This window comes from Juglans regia, chromosome 2 (genome assembly GCF_001411555.2).
Source record: "Juglans regia cultivar Chandler chromosome 2, Walnut 2.0, whole genome shotgun sequence".
Lineage (NCBI taxonomy): Eukaryota > Viridiplantae > Streptophyta > Magnoliopsida > Fagales > Juglandaceae > Juglans > Juglans regia.
Window position 1 is genome coordinate 18,130,220 of NC_049902.1, and position 17,815 is coordinate 18,148,034.

The following is a 17,815-nucleotide window of genomic DNA, read 5'->3' on the forward strand; positions in this document are numbered from 1 at the left end:
GTGTTGTCTTTTTGGTATTGAAGTTTGAGTTTGTTGGTTGTAACCCGCACTAAGTGATCAGGAAGCTCGTTGACCCCTAACTCCATCTCAGGCAGTTGCCAAGCCTGTCGACTCATTCCTAAAGGCAACCTGCACGAGGCTGTTATGGAGCTCAAAGGCTCATTCTCCGGGGTGAGCCCCTGGCTGCAGTTACAACAAAAGAGGTAGCCCTGGTCGTCAAGGTTGTGATAGCCTTGGTCGCTGAAACATAGTCGGCAATATTGTGATAGCCTTGATCGCCAAAACACAGTTGCCAATATCATGATAGCCTTGATCATTGAAACAAAGTGGCCAAGGCTATGGTAGCCTAAATTTTTCCCAAAATAGGACTATAGCAATTCACAAAATGTTATATCTATAGTATTTCACAACTGCATAGTTAATTAAAAAATTATAGTTGGTTCATCTAACCAAATCATAACAAAAATGCAAAACCACATGTATCCCAAAACGGTTCCTCTTTGGAACAGTCGGTCTATTCCTAGGCCTTTAATAGCCCCCAATAAAAATTAGCCACGTGTAAAATTCAACAATTCAACATTGCATGTAATGAATCCAGTCTCATCTAATAAAACCAACAGAAGTGAAGAACTGAAGATTTATTCTTTGTCCTCGATGCCTCTTTGGAACATCTGTGAATTACCGTGAACTTTAGGAACCCGGACTGCTGCACGACACTAGGTTCATCCCCACCACAACTAGACAACGTTATCGCCCACAAAGCTCTGTCACCCCCACCAAGTTCTGTCAGCGCAAGAGACCACAACAACTACCACTTACATTCGCCCATCACAACCTTCACCCACTACAACATTCAAGTTCGAGTAGGCCATCGTCGTCAAAAGAGGTCACCACCGTCTCCTTCGCCACTTCATGGTTTGATTTTTGTAATGACTTTTGCACTTATGTATGATTTTTTCACTCATATGGGTTGGTCATTTAGGAAGAAACTTGAAAATTGTTTGTGGGTATTTCTGATGTATACATTTTAATGTCTTCAAGAATATCTATATAAATCTGAAAATTTTCCCAGCTAAAATGATAGAATATGGAATAGATTTTCTTGGCAAATTAAAATTTGCTAGTTAGTAGATGGGCAAATAATTTTTTTGGAGCATCATCTGCACATGGGGCCAATTGATGCACATATATCTTTTACTAGTTAGTAGATGCTATGTATCTGCACATGAAGCATCATATGCTCTATTCTCAAGTACGTTTTTAAAAATCTGAAAAATTTCCCGACTAAAATGATTGCATGAATTTCAGATTGTATGCTTAGCTTCAGATTAATTTTTTTGAAATCAGCTTTAGATTGTTGAAAGATCTTATTTTGAATTTCTTGACTGATTTTGCAATGTGATTATTTTGTAACGAATGATCAAATTTCAAATTCTAATAGTGATGGAGTTGAGATAACGATGAGTCACACATGTCCAAAAGTTGAAGATGTAGGGCTTGAGGTTGAAAGTGTAGTCAGTGTGGATGATGGACTGAATGTGATTTCTTCTTTGAGTAGTGGTCCTTTGGATCCACTTGTTGGTATGCAAGAAGTTAAGGTTTTGTCATTCGGACCAATCATACTCAATTGTCAAAAGATGAGAGAAAACTAATTGCAGTAGACTATGTTTGCTCAAGGGAAGGATTTCGGTGGGAAAGTCACAAACAAGAAGAATAAATAATTCCTGAACTTGCCGAGACAAAAATTGGATATAAAGCATTGGTCGGAATAAAGAAAGATGGTGAAAATTGGACAGTATGCAAGTTTGTGCTTGACATAACTATGTGCTACTTACACCAAGAACTACTAGTTTGCCCCGTGGGCATAGGGAAGTCACACGTGTCCAAAAAAAACTTATTGTGATTTTGAATGAGTCCAGTGTATCGACAAGGAAGATAATGTTAATGTTGAGTAAAGAATTAGGCGGTGACTTTAACATTAGTTATATTGTCAAGAATGTGAAAAATTACTTAGGAAACAAAAAGAGAAAATTATTTGAAGAGGGAGATGCAAAAAAGTTATATGTCTATTTTCTTTACCAGCAATGCAAATAATCTGGATTTGTGTACACCATGCAAGTTGATTAGAATGAGTGTATGAAAAGTTATTTTTGGGTAGATCCAAGATCAAAGGTTGCATACCAATCTTTTGGAAATGTTGTCATATTTGATGCCATGTACCTAACAAATATTTATAACATTTGCCATTTGTGCCATTTTTTGGAGTTAACTATCATCACCAAACTATAATGTTTGGTTATTCTTTGTTAGTTAATGAAAGAACATAATTATATACATGGTTCTTGAGAAATGGCAAGAGGTAATGATTGGGCATTGCTCTTCAACTATAATTACCGATGATGACAAGGTTATGGCGAGGGCCATTGTAGAGGTACTCTCAAATATGATTCATAGGTTGTGCTTGTAGCACATTTTACAAAAAAATTCTGAACATTTATCATATGTATATAACAAATTTCTGGACCTTCAAAAACATTTTTGTCATTGTGTCCATGGGACAATTACAATTGACGAAATTGAGTAGGAATGGAGTGTTTAATATTAGTGAAGTATGAGGTAGGAGATAATACTTGGCCACAAAATCTTTACATCCGTCGGAATAAGTGGGTTCCGGCTTACTTGCGTTCAACATTTTGTGCCAATATGTCAACAACTCAAATGAGTGAAAGTATAAATAAGATTTTCAAAGATTATGTTCGTTCAAGCACTATAGTTAATGGTTTGTGCATCAATATGAGAAAGTCTTAGATGCACGTTATTTTAAAGATAAAGGAAAGGACATGCGAACCAAATCTACACGGGCGATATTGAAAACATGTCACACAATTAAAGAAGAGGCGGCCATAGTCTCCACAGGAAAGTCTTTCATGATCTTCAGAGATGAGCTTTTTAATAGTCAACGGTACAAATCAACCAAATTTTTCAAAGAGGGTGAAAGCAAGATATATGGAGTGACACCTCATGGCAAAAAAAACACATCTTTATTATGTGACCTTGGAGAGTGGAGAAGAAAAGACAACATGTACATGCCATATGTTTGAGCTTATGAGAATTATTTGTAAGCATATCCCATGTGTCCTTGGCAAGAAATCGAATTTAGATAGGTTGCTACAACACTATGTTCTAGAAAGATAGACAATTAATGCTAAGAGTTAAGCTATTCTCGACATTTCATGACCTGAAGGGCATGTAATGCCATGGGATGATCCTACCATGAAAAAAACAAGTTGATGATGCAATTTTACGCATTGCAGAACTTGGGTCACAATCAACAAAAAAACTCAACCACCCATCTCTTGCCTTAGACAAGGTCCACAAAGAGCTACTTTTGATGGAAGATTATGTAGTTATTTAGGAAACAAATTACCCAGTGGAGGGGAGTCAACCAATGACTCACATATGTTAAGAAGTCAAATTGTATCAAATTTCTCACAAATGGTACATGATCCTCCACGGGTGCCAACAAAAATACGACCAAAATTCTTGAGATCAAAGAACCCAAAAGAGATGCAAACAATGAAGGAAAGACGTTGTAGCATTTGCAAAAATGAGAGACATGCTAGGAACAACTGTCCTTCAGTGAGGTATAGTAGCTTATAATTTTTTTGTGTTTTATTGGTTTTTAATCGAAGAACTTAATTTCTTTGTGTTTTGTTGTGGTTTATGTAGGGATATTGGGCATACAACTGAGAACATATCTTAAAACTTAGATTCTTTGTGAAAGTTTTCTTCTACGTTGTATTTGATTTTTCTTATATTATGGACAATATTTTTTAATTTAATATGTGACAGGAAACTACGCAGTAGATTGTGAGACTTTTGAAGAGTGGATTGAAGCTTGTGAAGAGTGTATTGAAACTTTCTTTGAGTGTATTGAAGCTTTTGAAGCCTTTATGTCATTGTATTCATATGTCTTGAATTGTGGATGTAACTGAAAGCAAGGATGAACTCATGTAATTATGAATTTAGGATGTTATTTCTTTATGTGTTTCTTAATTCCGGATGTTATTTCTTTATGTGATTATGAATTCCTGATGTTATTTCTTTATGTGATACTGCAACATGAATCTCACATATTTGTTGAGAGCTTTTAGCTTTGTGTATTTATTTTAGGTTGTGTCCAAAACATGTCCAAAAACTGCCTAACACATTTCCAAAACCTATCCAAAAATTTTTCAAAACCTGTATAAAACATTTCCTAATCTGTCCAAAACATGTCCAAAAATTGCCTAACACATTTCCAAAACCTATCCAAAAAATTTTCAAAACCTGTATAAAACATTTCCTAATCTGTCCAAAACATGTCCATCATAATTTCACATATAATCTAGCATAGAGCTTCCTAAATTCTCACAGTTAAAACCATAAAAATGGAGTTGGGACAGAGAGGGTAAAACCATAAAAAATAGTGAAACAACAAACCACAAAAATAGTGGGGAGAGAGAGAGAGAGAGAGAGAGAGAGAGAGAGAGAGAGAGGAACTTACCAAAGATCGAAGGGTTTGGTAGTCTTTGGGACAAGTAGCGAAGGACGCTCGAGAGAAAGGCTAGCTAGGGTTTTGGCGAGAGAGAGAGAGAGAGAGAGAGAGAGAGAGAGAAGATCAAACTGAAGAGGAGGTCACAAACCCAAAACGATTTGTTTCATCAATGAGTATTATATAACTGTATCCGCATTTTGGTATGGGCAGATATGAAATATAGATACCCATTTGAGTTAAACCTATGTTAGATTTGGACGACCATGCGTACAAATTTGAAACACGCAATTCACACCTTACTAGGGATGACCAATTCTGATCTTCTGGCTCCAACTATAGGATTGGATTAATTGAACACCTTTCCAAATCTTTTGAATGGATCGTACAATTATTAATATATGTCAAACCTTATAAGATTCAAGTTGAAGGACTTACAAAGTTGAGGGATCAATAAGAGGAATGAAAACGCGAGGATGAGAATGTGTGAGAAGCGCACGATAGAGTATGAGAGAACCACAAGAAAAGCCTTTCAAAGGGAGAGGGGTTTTATCCGCTAGGGTCTTTTTGTTGGAGAAAAGATTGGGCTGCAATTTCATCCACTAAACAGCAGGTTGGATGATGTCCAACCTGCATCTAATTTCAATCCAACTTTGTCGGGTGGGTCGGATCGATTTTTCGGGTGGGTCGAGCCCATTATATTTGTTGCACAGGCCTAGTTGCTCCTATCCAAAGGGGCGCTTGTACTTTCTCTTTGGTGATATGATGACTAATAAATTAGGCTTCGTTTGGTTCTTAAATCCATCTTAATTCATCGTTATAATTTTCTCAAATTTCAATATAAAATATAATAAATAATTCAAAATTTTCAAATCTCAAAATAATAATAATATTGAAAAATAATATTCTAATAATATTTTACTATCTCAACTCAACTCAGTTCAACTTCTAAATGCAGTCTTAGTTGAATTGTTTATTATATTTTGTATTGTGATTTGAAAAAATTGTAATGATGAGTTAAGTATGAAACAATCTTGAAAGCTCAAGCATTTTAGAGGGAAAAGCTTTCTGGAAAAGTTTTGATAATTCTGTATTTCAACTGAGACATTGCCCTCTACTTATTTATGCCAGAGAGTTCTAAATCCTTTTAAACTGAACAAAACTAGAATAATGAAGTTTATCTTTAGAATTTCAGGTTACTTTTATTTCTCATATTTATTTGAGTTGCATCTTCTATTTTAAGAATGGAAAATCACTTATACTTTTTAAAATTTGTATTCTATTTAAAAAAATAGAAAAAATCTAGAACACACATGAACAACTAACTTTTTTATTGTAGATTTTTTTAAAAAAAAAAAGAGTGCGCGATATTTGATTATGCTAGAAGTAATGAAGTATATCTAATATTTCTCTTTAATATTATTGTATATCCTTATTTAAAAATTAGTCAACAAAATCGTATTTTAAATTTATTTGTACACATTTGAAATCAACTATTCAATAAATCATTATAAAAAAACGATTCTCTACTTACAGTCGTTACATATAGTCAGTGGGGAGTTGCTGATGCCATGTTAGATTTTAAATTTAAAAAACAAAATGCCCGCCTGAAACCAAAATAAGAAAGAAGAAAGGACACTAAAATAGAGCTCGTGTTCGTCTAGATTTTTGGTTGCGTGTTCGTGTTAGTTCTTCGTCTTCCTACTCATTTGATCTAGGGAATTGCTACCCACATTGCTTCTGAGTCGTCTTATTCATTTGGGTCTATGGGTCTCCACTTTCGTGTGGGTCTTCTCCGTCGGTCTCATACCTCCTCTCATAAAAGAAAGCTACTATCATCTTTTCTAAACCCAAAATATTTCTGGGCCCTTTACATACCCTTGAGCTAAGATATTTCTTTATATAAACAAGATTTTATTCAAGATAATAATAGACAAATATATAGACATTCGACCTTTAACAAAGATATGTAAACAATAAACTCCTCACAATTTCTACTTTGGAGTAGAAAAGCTAAGAGATTTTGATCCCAAAATAATGGAATACAAAAAAAGAAGAAAATGGGGAACATAAAACCAAAACCATGATGGCGCCCAACTCATGAAATAGCAGATTTTAAGCGCTAGCAAAAATTTTGAAGCAATACTAATTATTTAAGATGAAAAAGATATCCTCGTCAGAATAGAACTTGACAAAATACCGTCCAAAATCTTCAAACATGTCAAACAACATAAATTTCGACGAGGCAATTTTCCTGAACAAAAAATTGCATTGCATAAAAACGACATTAAGGTTGCATTTGGATGTTAGACTGAGTTGAGTTGAGATGATAAAATATTGTTAGAATATTATTTTTTAAGATTATTATTATTTTGAGATTTAAAAAAGTTGAATTGTTTATTATTTTTTATGTTGAGATTTGAAAAAGTTGTAATGATGAGTTGAAATGAGTTGAGGTGAGTTTGGTAACCAAACGTACCCTAACTTGATGGCCACAAACATCTGACATGCTTGCATAATTATGCCTTGACCCGTCCATAAAACTTCTATTTCTCTTGAGTTGTCTGGAATCGGCCATGCCCAACTTTGAGGAGGTGTCGATGAACTTGAGCTTGATCTCCTCAAGAGCAAGACGCGATGTTTGCTTGAGCAGAGATTGGCGAAGCGTAACAACCCTCTTCTTTGGACCAACACAGAGAACTCAAGAAGGTCTTCTAGGGAGGTGAGAACTCGGCGGGAAACGTCTTCGTCTTCGAGGGAGAGAAACACACAGAGGGAGGGAAATGAAGGAGGGAGAGTTGAAGATATGGGAAAATGAGGGTCAAATACTGAAACGGTTCGTTTTTAGTTTTACCACATCTGATGCATTTGTCCCGCACTTGCATCAACCGACTGCGTATAGCTTTTTTAGAAAAATACTATTCTCACAAAAGATTTCTACCGAAATCTTGTACCGATTTTTTTTATTTATTTTTTATATTTTTTTACTTAATGATTAAGTAAATAGTTTTAAATGAATATGTGATTTTTTTTATTTTTAAAAAATATCTAAATACTTTAAAAAAATGGTGAAAGAAAAAGTTAACAAAATAAAAAAAAGAGTTGAACTGTTCGGTAGAAAATTTCGTTGTGGACGTGGCAACGTCCTTTTCATAAACTCAGTTTTCAATAAATCAGCCGCCAGCAACAATTTCCATATTCAAACTTGAATTGTATAAAAATGGCATATACCGACTTCTTTTCACCAATCTCTCTCTGTTTTTTTTTCTCACATTCAGTCGAAGACGCTCTTCGACTCTCATAGCTAAACTACTTTTGAGCTTAAATTTGGGTTGAACGTGCGTGGGCTTTGGTTTTTCACTTCTGACTATTCCAGAATGGCGGGCGTTGACCATCTGGCGAGCGAGAGAAGCAAGGCTCAGTTCAATGTGGAGGAGATGAAGGTCGTCTGGGCCGGCTCTCGCCACACCTTGGAGGTCTCCGATCGCATTTCTCGCCTCGTCGCCAGCGATCCGGTGATTTTTCTCTACTTGTATTGTTCCTCTGGGTTGGATTGATTTAAGAAGTCCTGTGCTTCTAATACTCTAAGCAAGGTCTTGGGCATGTTTATAAGTAATGAGCAATCCTCTCTTATACAACCGGTTTTATGAGATGAGTTAGGCCCATGAATTTCATCATGGTATCAGAGCCAGCCACAGGACGAATGTGGGCCCACACTACTTACCCCGTGACAAGGACCAGAAAAAATACTGGCCTGCACGTGAGGGAGGGTGTTGAGGAATAATCCTACATTGGCTGTGGACAAGGTCTTGGGCATGTTTATAAGCAATGAGCAATCCTCTCTTATACAACCGGTTTTATGAGATGAGTTAGGCCCATGAATTTCATCAGGTTGATGAAAAGTGATTAATTGGTCAGCTGTTAGAAACTCCAGGATGTTTGAAATCCTTTAATTTGTATTTTCTATAAGTTTTCTTTAACCAAACACGGATAGATAAAAAAAAGTTATCGTTGGAGTGGTTGGGGGACAGAGCTACGTGTTCTGGAGGCAAACATATACATATATATATACATATACATATACATATACACACATATATATATACACACACATATATATGCATATAATCTGTATTATGTTTTTTCAATTTTAGGCCTTTCGAAAGGATACCAGGACTATGCTAAGTAGAAAGGATTTGTTTAGAAACACTTTGAGAAAAGCGGCTTATGCATGGAAACGGATCATTGAGCTTCGTCTTTCTGGTATGTCTCCACTTGATTGTTTTGTATCACGTTACTTGCCTTCTGTTCCTTGTTTTATTTTTATAAGAAATTATTTATATCTTTGACCATGATTGAATATCCTTCCAATATCCATTCACTTGTGTAATTCACATGTGGAAGTTTTATCCTCGCAGAGGAAGAGGCAGCCGAGTTAAGGTTTTATGTGGATGAACCTGCTTTTATGGATCTTCACTGGGTATGTTCTATTCATTGTCTGGTGTTGGTAGATTGTAAGTTCATTAGCTGTTTTAATCTATAAGGGCCATTGAATTATATGCGGAAACATGGTTCCCTGACACGGTTAAGTTGGTTGAGATTTTAGTTCTTAGAATTTTTTGTGTACCAAAGTCTATTCATGTTTGCTTCTAGGATTCATATTGTACAAAACTTTGGCTTCCTTGCTTGAAATACAAGCTTAATTTATGTTTTTCATCCACAGGGCATGTTTATACCAACTATCAAAGGTCAAGGCACTGAGGAGCAGCGACAAAAGTGGTTGCCTTTGGCATACAAGATGAAAATAATTGGTTGCTATGCGCAAACTGAACTTGGTCATGGGTCTAACGTTCAAGGGCTTGAAACAACAGCAACATTTGATCCCCAAACAGATGAGTTCATTATCCATAGTCCTACATTGACTTCAAGCAAAGTAAGTAGGATGTAAAAGGAGCAACCTTATTATTATTTTTTAAGTAAATCATTGACAACAAAAGTACATGGCAGAGAACTACTAAAGGATTCCCACTGATTTCATTCTGTAACAATATACTACATGGCACAATCTAGTGAGGAATTTATCTCTTTATTAATGCATCTGCTGTGTGAATAGTGCTTTGAGAGGGTACTTAGAAACAGGTGATTTTATTTTTTTTGTCACCCTGTCTGAACATGGTCGACAAAGTTCTTATTATTCAGCCTTTTTCTGAATAGTGGTGGCCTGGTGGATTGGGTAAAGTTTCTACACATGCTGTTGTTTATGCACGTCTTATCATTGATAGCCAGGACTATGGAGTGAATGGTAACTACCAAACCTGTTAATAATTGATAACACGGAAAGTTATTCTGTATTAAGTACGGTAAATTCCCATTTTTAGGTTTTATTGTCCAGCTCCGTAGTTTGGATGATCACTTACCTCTTCCGGGAATAACCATTGGTGATATTGGAATGAAATTTGGAAGTGGAGCCTACAACACAATGGACAATGGTGTCTTAAGATTTGATCATGTTCGCATCCCAAGGGATCAAATGTTGATGAGGTTTGATATCTTACATAGACCTCTTTTATATTTTCCGCCTGTCCCTTCTTCCCCTGCTTCTAGATGCTCAAACCTGTTAAATTTGAAATGATCCTAAATTCCACAATTGCTTTTTAGCATTGTTCTTTTCTTGAGTAGATACGCTAAAGGGCCCTCCTGTTGGGCTTTCATTACTTGTTTCAAAAGTTTAAGTTAATAGGAAGAAATAAATTTAATAATTTAATTTATATTCTAACGCTCCCACTTACATGCAGACCAGATTTCCCTTAATAAGTGAGTCAAACACGTGTAATATTTAATTAAATGGGAGTGGAGTGTGGAATTGGGGCTCAAAATTAGGACTTTTGTTCTAATACTATGTTAAATCACCACTTGTCCAAAAATTTTAAGTTTATGGGATGTGGTAAATTTAGTTATTTAATTTATATTCTAACATTCATTACGATATTATAAGATAAAGATTTCAAAATCTTTAGAAGCCACATTCAGCATCCATTTTAATTTTAGTACTACAAAATGGAGTGCATGTTTTACAGGCACCAAATTAACATTGGGAAGGTCAGTTCATGAACAACTCGAGCTTGATTGAGTAAACTTGACTTGGGTTTTGTTTGTTTAATAATGAATCAAACTTGAAAAAAAATTTAGGCTTGAACAAATAAGTCGACCTTAGGTTATACATTGCATTAGAAAGATGATGACAATGAAGTTACCATCTTTCTTAGTATTCAGACAGATGAGAGGAAATCATCTTTCTAATGCAATAGACAACTTGATCATGAGTGTTGATATATATAATATATATTGATTCAATAATGTTAGAGGGAGTTCCAACAAAATGTTGATTATTATATATATTTAGGTATGAGTTTGTGTTTGCATCTACATATGAATGCATTTTATAACTTCAAATATAGGAAAATTCTACATACTACAAAATCATTCTACTCTTATCCCACCATGATAAGGTGGTGTTACCTATCAACTTTTGACTTTAAGAAACGATCCACGGGTGATTGGAAGTATACCATTTAAAAAGTGGGATTAAAGTGAAATAGTAGTGAAGCATATAACATTACTCTAAAAATATATTAGTATAGGTTTGAGATTGGATGGCCATAAAATATAAATAAAAAATCTAATTTGTGAAAATAGTTGACTTGTTACAAATACAAATTTTTGAGTTTGATTTTTCTAATTTCATAAAGAAACTAGCTTGTCTAACGAACAAGATTGGTATAATTGTAATTATAACTTCTAATTAGTGATTAACACAAACATACAAAAATGTATAGAATTTTAGTGATGCTATTTGTTTTTTTTTTTTTTTTTTCCTAACAAGTAAGCTAATTAAGCCGCCTGCTAACAAGCTTGAAAATCAAACTTGAACATGTACTCTAGTTCAATGATGGGTCGAACTGACTCATGCTCGAATCAAGCTTGAACTTTCAATAATTGGCTCGACTAGATTATTATCTTATTGGGATATTTTTAGTACTAGAAAAACAGCCAAAATTCCTGTAAAGGAGTCATATTTGTGTTTTTGTTTCTTCCTTCACAAACTCGGGGAGTTGCAAGTAATACACTAAACATGAATATTTCTCATTCCCCCTCTTTGGAAACTGAAGTACCACTATTTTCTTTGTGTAGACCAAACTAACGAGCTACCTAACACTCATCCCGATTTGTCCAATGAAAAAAAATTTTATACTCTCCAGATTACTTGTCATTTTAATTTAAGTGGACAGATAAGATGGCTGTTCTGAAGCTTGTTATAATGTTCTAGGGTTTCACAGGTTACAAGGGAAGGAAAACTTGTGCAATCCAATGTTCCATGGCAACTTGTGTATGGTACCATGGTATATGTGCGACAAAAAATTGTATCTGATGCTTCCTGTGCTTTATCACGGGCAGTTTGTATTGCTACTAGGTATAGTGCTGTTCGTAGACAATTTGGTTTGCAAAGTAGTGGCATTGAGACCCAGGTACATTTAACCTTTTTTGTTTTAAAATGATCCGTCTTGCTGTATGGGATATGCTATCGATAATCTCCTAGCGGAATGACCCCTGTTTATGTGAATTTAGTAATTTATATGGCCACATAGTAGATTTTTAATTCTGGTTTGGGTTTTTCTAAACAATATACTCAATCTAGACTGTGCAACATTGGAGACATCTGATGTTCTCTATATGCTGATCCTGTATATTTATGCTTGTTGAATTAATTATATATAGCTACCATTTATGATTAGTGACCATGGCGGATGATGAGTGACCACGATATACTTATTTGAAAAATCCCACACAATCCTTTAAGGTGCCGTTTGGATATTGAGTTGAGATGAAAGTTGAATAAAATATTGTTAGAATATTATTTTTTAACATTATTATTTGTTTTGGATTTGAAAAAATTGAATTGTTTATTATATTTTATGTGAAAATTTGAAAAAGTTGTAATAATGAGATAAGATGAGATGAAACACTTCTTGTATCCAAACCGGCCTAAACTATGTCCCTTATGTAATGTGACCGCCAAATCATTAAAGTTGTACTTAGTACTCCTCATTTGAAACATAAGCTACAAATTTCCTACTGTTTTAAAGACACGGCCTTTAAGATTGTGTCATGTCACCTATTTGTTCGTTTATATTAGATCAAATATTAATTTGGGTGCACGTTGGAACTTTTGTTTCAAATTGAGGACTAAGAATTTTGATGATTTAGAGGTCATAGCGCAAACTTGTTTTTTATTTAGAATTCAAGGTTAGAGTCTTGGTAAAACTGTACTTTGTTTCTTTTCTGTTGGTGAGTTATTATACATTTTTTCATGCTTTTCTCGAAAGGACGTTTATTATGATTTTGCCTCTTTTGCATTTAGGTGATCGATTACAAAACACAGCAAAGCAGACTCTTTCCTTTGCTGGCTTCTGCTTATGCTTTCAGATTTGTTGGTGAGTGGTTAAAATGGCTGTATTTGGATGTCAACCAAAGATTGCAAGCCAGTGATTTCTCTACATTACCTGAGGCTCATGCATGCACAGCGGGTTTGAAGTCTTTGACTACTTCTGCAACTGCTGTACGTGATTACTACTGATCCCAGCACCTTATCTTAAATATATAATTCTCTCTCTCTCTTGCACATCACCTGTGTGCACACGCACACGCACACGCACGCGCACACAATAACAAAACACAGTAACACATGCATACGCTGTCATACTGAGCTCCTGGGATGAGCCAAGTACTCGAAAATTTGTAATGATTCTAGACTGTAAGTCCCGAGCCAAATCACGTTTCTATATATCGACGACCATGATTTGTAGTGCATGTAAATCTTCACTTAGTGCTTCAAATTGAAATTTTAAAGTCAAATTCTGGATGACATAAGAATATGCATGGTGTGGCATGCATGTGAATGGATAGTCTTTTTGCCAGCTCAGTCTAATTCAAGCGGATGAGAATCCTTATTCAATTATTTGTCGAATGCAGAGTGTTCTTGTAGTTCTTATTCATTTTCATCTAGTTGTAGGCTGGATATCCATCAGTGGTGTAAATCTGAACTTTCGTATGGCTTGAAGTGTTCCGCATATGCACCTTGTGGGATTTCCGTCATGTGCTATATTCACAGTTCACACATGCATTTCATCAAGATGCAACTGCATTCTATTTCATAATTTTTTTCTCCAGATTCATTTTAAGGTCTCACTTCTTAATTGTGATTATTCATATTGCCCTTGGTTTCAGGATGGAATTGAAGAATGCAGGAAATTATGTGGTGGCCATGGCTACCTATGTAGCAGTGGGCTGCCTGAGTTATTTGCAGTTTATATCCCTGCCTGTACATATGAAGGAGACAACGTCGTTCTGCTTTTACAGGTATGTCAATTTGAAATATTTGTTTCTCATTTTTTGGGGTCATTGTGATAAATATGTATGGCTTCATGGGCCCACTTATTCTGAACTTTGGTTTGCTTTGGCAGTGAAGAAGATTCGCATTTAACAATATTAGGTTGTACATTCAAAGATAGGCTTACAAATTTCATTAGTGAAGATTGTTGATGATGAGTGCTTGTTTAGGAAGATCTTCTGGATGTAATTGATGTTTTCTAATTTGTCTGGCTCAATTTAGTCTTTTAAATGTGCATTGGTCTCTCTTTTATACAAGCATAACCAACCCCAGCTGAAGAAATTTTGTTGGCCTTACAAAACTTCGGTTTTGGACCGCGTTAGGGATATCAAGTTCTTGACTGTTAGTTTGCACTTTCTTTGAGTTTTAGTTTGTAAACTCAAATTTTGTCTCTGTCAGGTGTATAGTTTGTAAATTCATATTCACATTTGCAGCCAATGTCTTTCAGAAATGAATAAAACTATAACTTCATAACAAGATGGCTCTTAGACTATTCTATGAACCCATGAGAATAGCATGATGAACCTAAGTTACAGCTGCTCTGGATGAAAAGAGAATAGAGGGCCTGAGAGGCGGTGGTTTACCCTGTTGAATCGAATCTTTTTGTTGGCTTTCCCAAAATTCATTCGTGAATAAGAAGAATTCAAGGGCTAAAAGCAAGCGCTTCTAGCTGCTTTGGCTGCTTTTTATTATGTGGCTATGTTGGCTGGTGGAAATGAACGAGAAGTGATTTGAACGTGCTATTTTCAAATCGATTGATAGATATGATCTGGTCTGTTTTCTGAAAGACATTGGCTGCAAATGTGAATATGAACTCAGTGACTTTAACAAGGCAATGCAAGTGTGTCTCATGGAATTGAGTGGTTCTATTGTTTTTTTTTTTTTTTTTCCATATTCCTTTGAACCTACAAATCTATGTAAGAAGTGGATGTAAATATAAAGAGCATGGGAGTTTCCGCCACTTGCCATAACTGCTGGTAGAGTGTATTGGTTTTAGGATCAATTTTCAACTCAATTTCATATTGCAGCTGTGGTGATGGCTGCCATGTTCTTTGTTCATCCCCTTTTTGATAGTGATTTTGCACCAAAAAGAACTAACCCATCCACATGATAAATTTTCCCCTTATTCTTTGTTAGAATTAAACCCTTGGCTTATCCTGCACTGTCTAGTGCAATATTCACCCTGTGCCAGAAGAGCTTTGGAGCTATACTTTAGGTCAGTATGCGCTCAAACCTGAATTGATCATGTTTAATTGATTTGAGTTTGGATCGGCTTAAGTTCAGAAAAAACAATGCCATGTATATTCTTGGGGCACCTTATTATAAGTGTAATGCACATCATTTATGAGGTGGAATAGTTGATGCCACCTTGGGTGGTCATTGTCAGCCTACATATTCAGTCGCTAGCATTATGTTGTTTAAAGTTCAACTTAACTGGGGACATTCTGCTAAAAAATTCCTATTGTAGGTTGCAAGATTTCTTATGAAGACTGTTTCCCAGCTGGGGTCTGGGAAGGAGCCTGTTGGGACCACAGTTTATATGGGTAGAGTGGAACAACTGATGCAATGCCACTGTGCTGTACAAAAAGGTAATACTCTTTTAATGCCACTGAACGTGGTGCTTTAGCAAACTTTCTATAATTGTAAGTTTAGATATGGATTTTTAAGTGTCATTCGGAATCTTGATGAAATGCATTTAATATACTTGGGCACTTCTTATTGGTGCACTGAGAATTAAGTTTGTCATTTGATTGTGACCAAAATCTACTGGATTTGTTTATGATATATGATCAACTCTATAATTTGAACTCTCAGCCTATTTCTCATGCTAGTGTGTTTACTCTGCATAGATTGGTAATTTGTGTCGCTTTTGATGGCCTGCAGCTGAGGATTGGTTAAAGCCCAGTGTAATACTAGAGGCGTTTGAAGCTAGGTCCATGAGAATGTCTGTTGCGAGTGCTCAAAACCTAGCCAAGTTTGATGATCCGGAAGAGGGTATGCCTAGTTTTGCCTTGATTAAAGTATATGCTAGATGTAGATACTAGCATCTAGCATAAACATTTTTTCCTTGTATAAAAAAGCTATATGCTAGACATCTCTCTCTCTCTCTCTCTCTTCACTTTGTTGTTTGACTACATATACATTTGTGGCCAACATAATCTTATTGCTTTAAACATCATCCTTGGTGGTCTGAACTTCTTGCATGTATTTTATGTCATATTCTAACATGTTCATAAACTAATATGTTTCTACTTTTTTTCTTCACTTCAGGCTTCTTGGAACTCTCAGCTGACTTAGTCCAGGCAGCAGTTGCTCATTGCCAATTAATTGTTGTTTCTAAGTGAGTTTCTTCCACCTTATCGTGGCAATTAAAAATCTTTTGGATTGGCACTTTGTGATGCCTCTCACATTGAACATCCTATATGATGCAATCACAAAATCTCAACACAACTGACCTTCAGCTAATAACGTTTACCCCTCAGCAACCTTGTGTCTACCACATTGTAAATATGCAGCTGCGCCATAACATGACAGGATTTGCTCCATTTTATTTTATTGAGAAAGCAGAAGGAATGAATTTTTTATGCCCCCAGCTTTTTCAGTGAAATGCAGCAGCACTCTATACCATGATGCACGAACCTTCTCAAAAGCTATAAAAAGAAATCTTTATTTTCTGCTAATCTCATGGTAGATGTTACATTTAATTCTTTTGCATCTTCCACTTAAGGTTCATTGAGAAACTGCAACAAGACATACCCGGAAAGGGGGTGAAAGGGCAGTTAGAGATCCTCTACAACATATATGCTTTGTTTATCCTTCACAAACATCTTGGTGATTTCCTCTCGAGTGGCTGCATCACTCCCAAGCAAGCTTCACTTGCAAATGTTCAGCTAAGATCTCTATATTCCCAGGTTTGTCACAAAATATTTTCCCTCTCTATTGGTTCACTCATGCTTAAAATCTGCTGTCTTCTAATTACCGATTCGATTCATGCATTCTTAGGTCCGACCTAATGCAATCGCCCTTGTTGATGCATTTAACTACACTGACCACTATCTTGGCTCAGTTCTTGGGCGATATGATGGTAATGTGTATCCAAAACTCTACGAGGAGGCATGGAAGGATCCTTTGAATGACTCAGCTGTGCCCGATGGCTACCATGAATATATCCAGCCTATGCTGAAGCAGCAGCTCCGCAATGCAAGACTCTGAAGAATATACAGTTGGAACATTTATACTTTTATAGTTGTATAATTGGTTTTATTATTTTTTAGTAAAGCTAAGCTGGGATAATCACCACGATGAGGGGATGGTTTGTAGTCAATAAGAAGTTATTTATATATGACTTCGAGAAAAAACAACATGTGTAGCAATACTCTTAAATTTCAACAGAATGTTAAACTAATAATAAACAATAATAAGTATTATGCATAATATGATACGGGGTGCAGGGTAAAAGTACCTTCGATGCTCAACTTCTTAATTAGATTACTTGTTGACCCTTTCGCTTGTGGTTCTGGCTATTTGAAATAAATTACTTCAAAGAAGCTTGTTTAACATTTTCGAAAGGAATTTGTTTTGTGCTTTAGGTGTGCAAGTTTTATGTAGATCCCGTAGCGGGTGTCTTTTGAAATAACAGACACGTGAAGATTTAGGGCTCGTTTGAATAGTAAGATGAGTTGAGATGGTTTGTGAATAATAACGAGATTCTTTGTTGAAGTTAGATGAGATGAGGTCATCTCACCTTGTATCCAAATGGGATCTTAGGCATGATCTTGCGGTTGCGGATGATCTCGCAGCTGGTGCTTTTTGAAGGTCCAAATGTGTCCTTA

General features: G+C 35.7%; 1 protein-coding gene across 1 annotated transcript; it reads left to right on the forward strand.

Moving 5' to 3' along the window:
* Positions 1-7,760: 7,760 nt before the first annotated feature.
* On the forward strand, positions 7,761-17,424 carry LOC108989910 (peroxisomal acyl-coenzyme A oxidase 1-like). The gene is made up of 14 exons (XM_018963674.2): positions 7,761-8,049; positions 8,689-8,797; positions 8,953-9,014; positions 9,258-9,467; positions 9,749-9,836; positions 9,913-10,075; positions 11,862-12,060; positions 12,954-13,151; positions 13,820-13,951; positions 15,451-15,571; positions 15,867-15,977; positions 16,254-16,323; positions 16,711-16,894; positions 16,986-17,424. Exons 1-14 carry the CDS (start codon positions 7,912-7,914, stop codon positions 17,193-17,195), a joined length of 1,995 nt encoding a protein of 664 aa, XP_018819219.1. The 5' UTR covers positions 7,761-7,911; the 3' UTR covers positions 17,196-17,424.
* The last annotated feature ends 391 nt before the right edge of the window (positions 17,425-17,815 follow it).

Excerpts from the sequence above, each read along its gene's own strand:
- LOC108989910 (XM_018963674.2), top strand. The coding sequence starts at position 7,912 with ATGGCGGGCGTTGACCATCTGGCGAGCGAGAGAAGCAAGGCTCAGTTC. Across the intron at positions 9,837-9,912 it reads CCAGGACTATGGAGTGAATG|GTTTTATTGTCCAGCTCCGT; the intron begins GTAACTACCAAA and ends TCCCATTTTTAG. Across the intron at positions 13,952-15,450 it reads ACGTCGTTCTGCTTTTACAG|GTTGCAAGATTTCTTATGAA; the intron begins GTATGTCAATTT and ends TTCCTATTGTAG.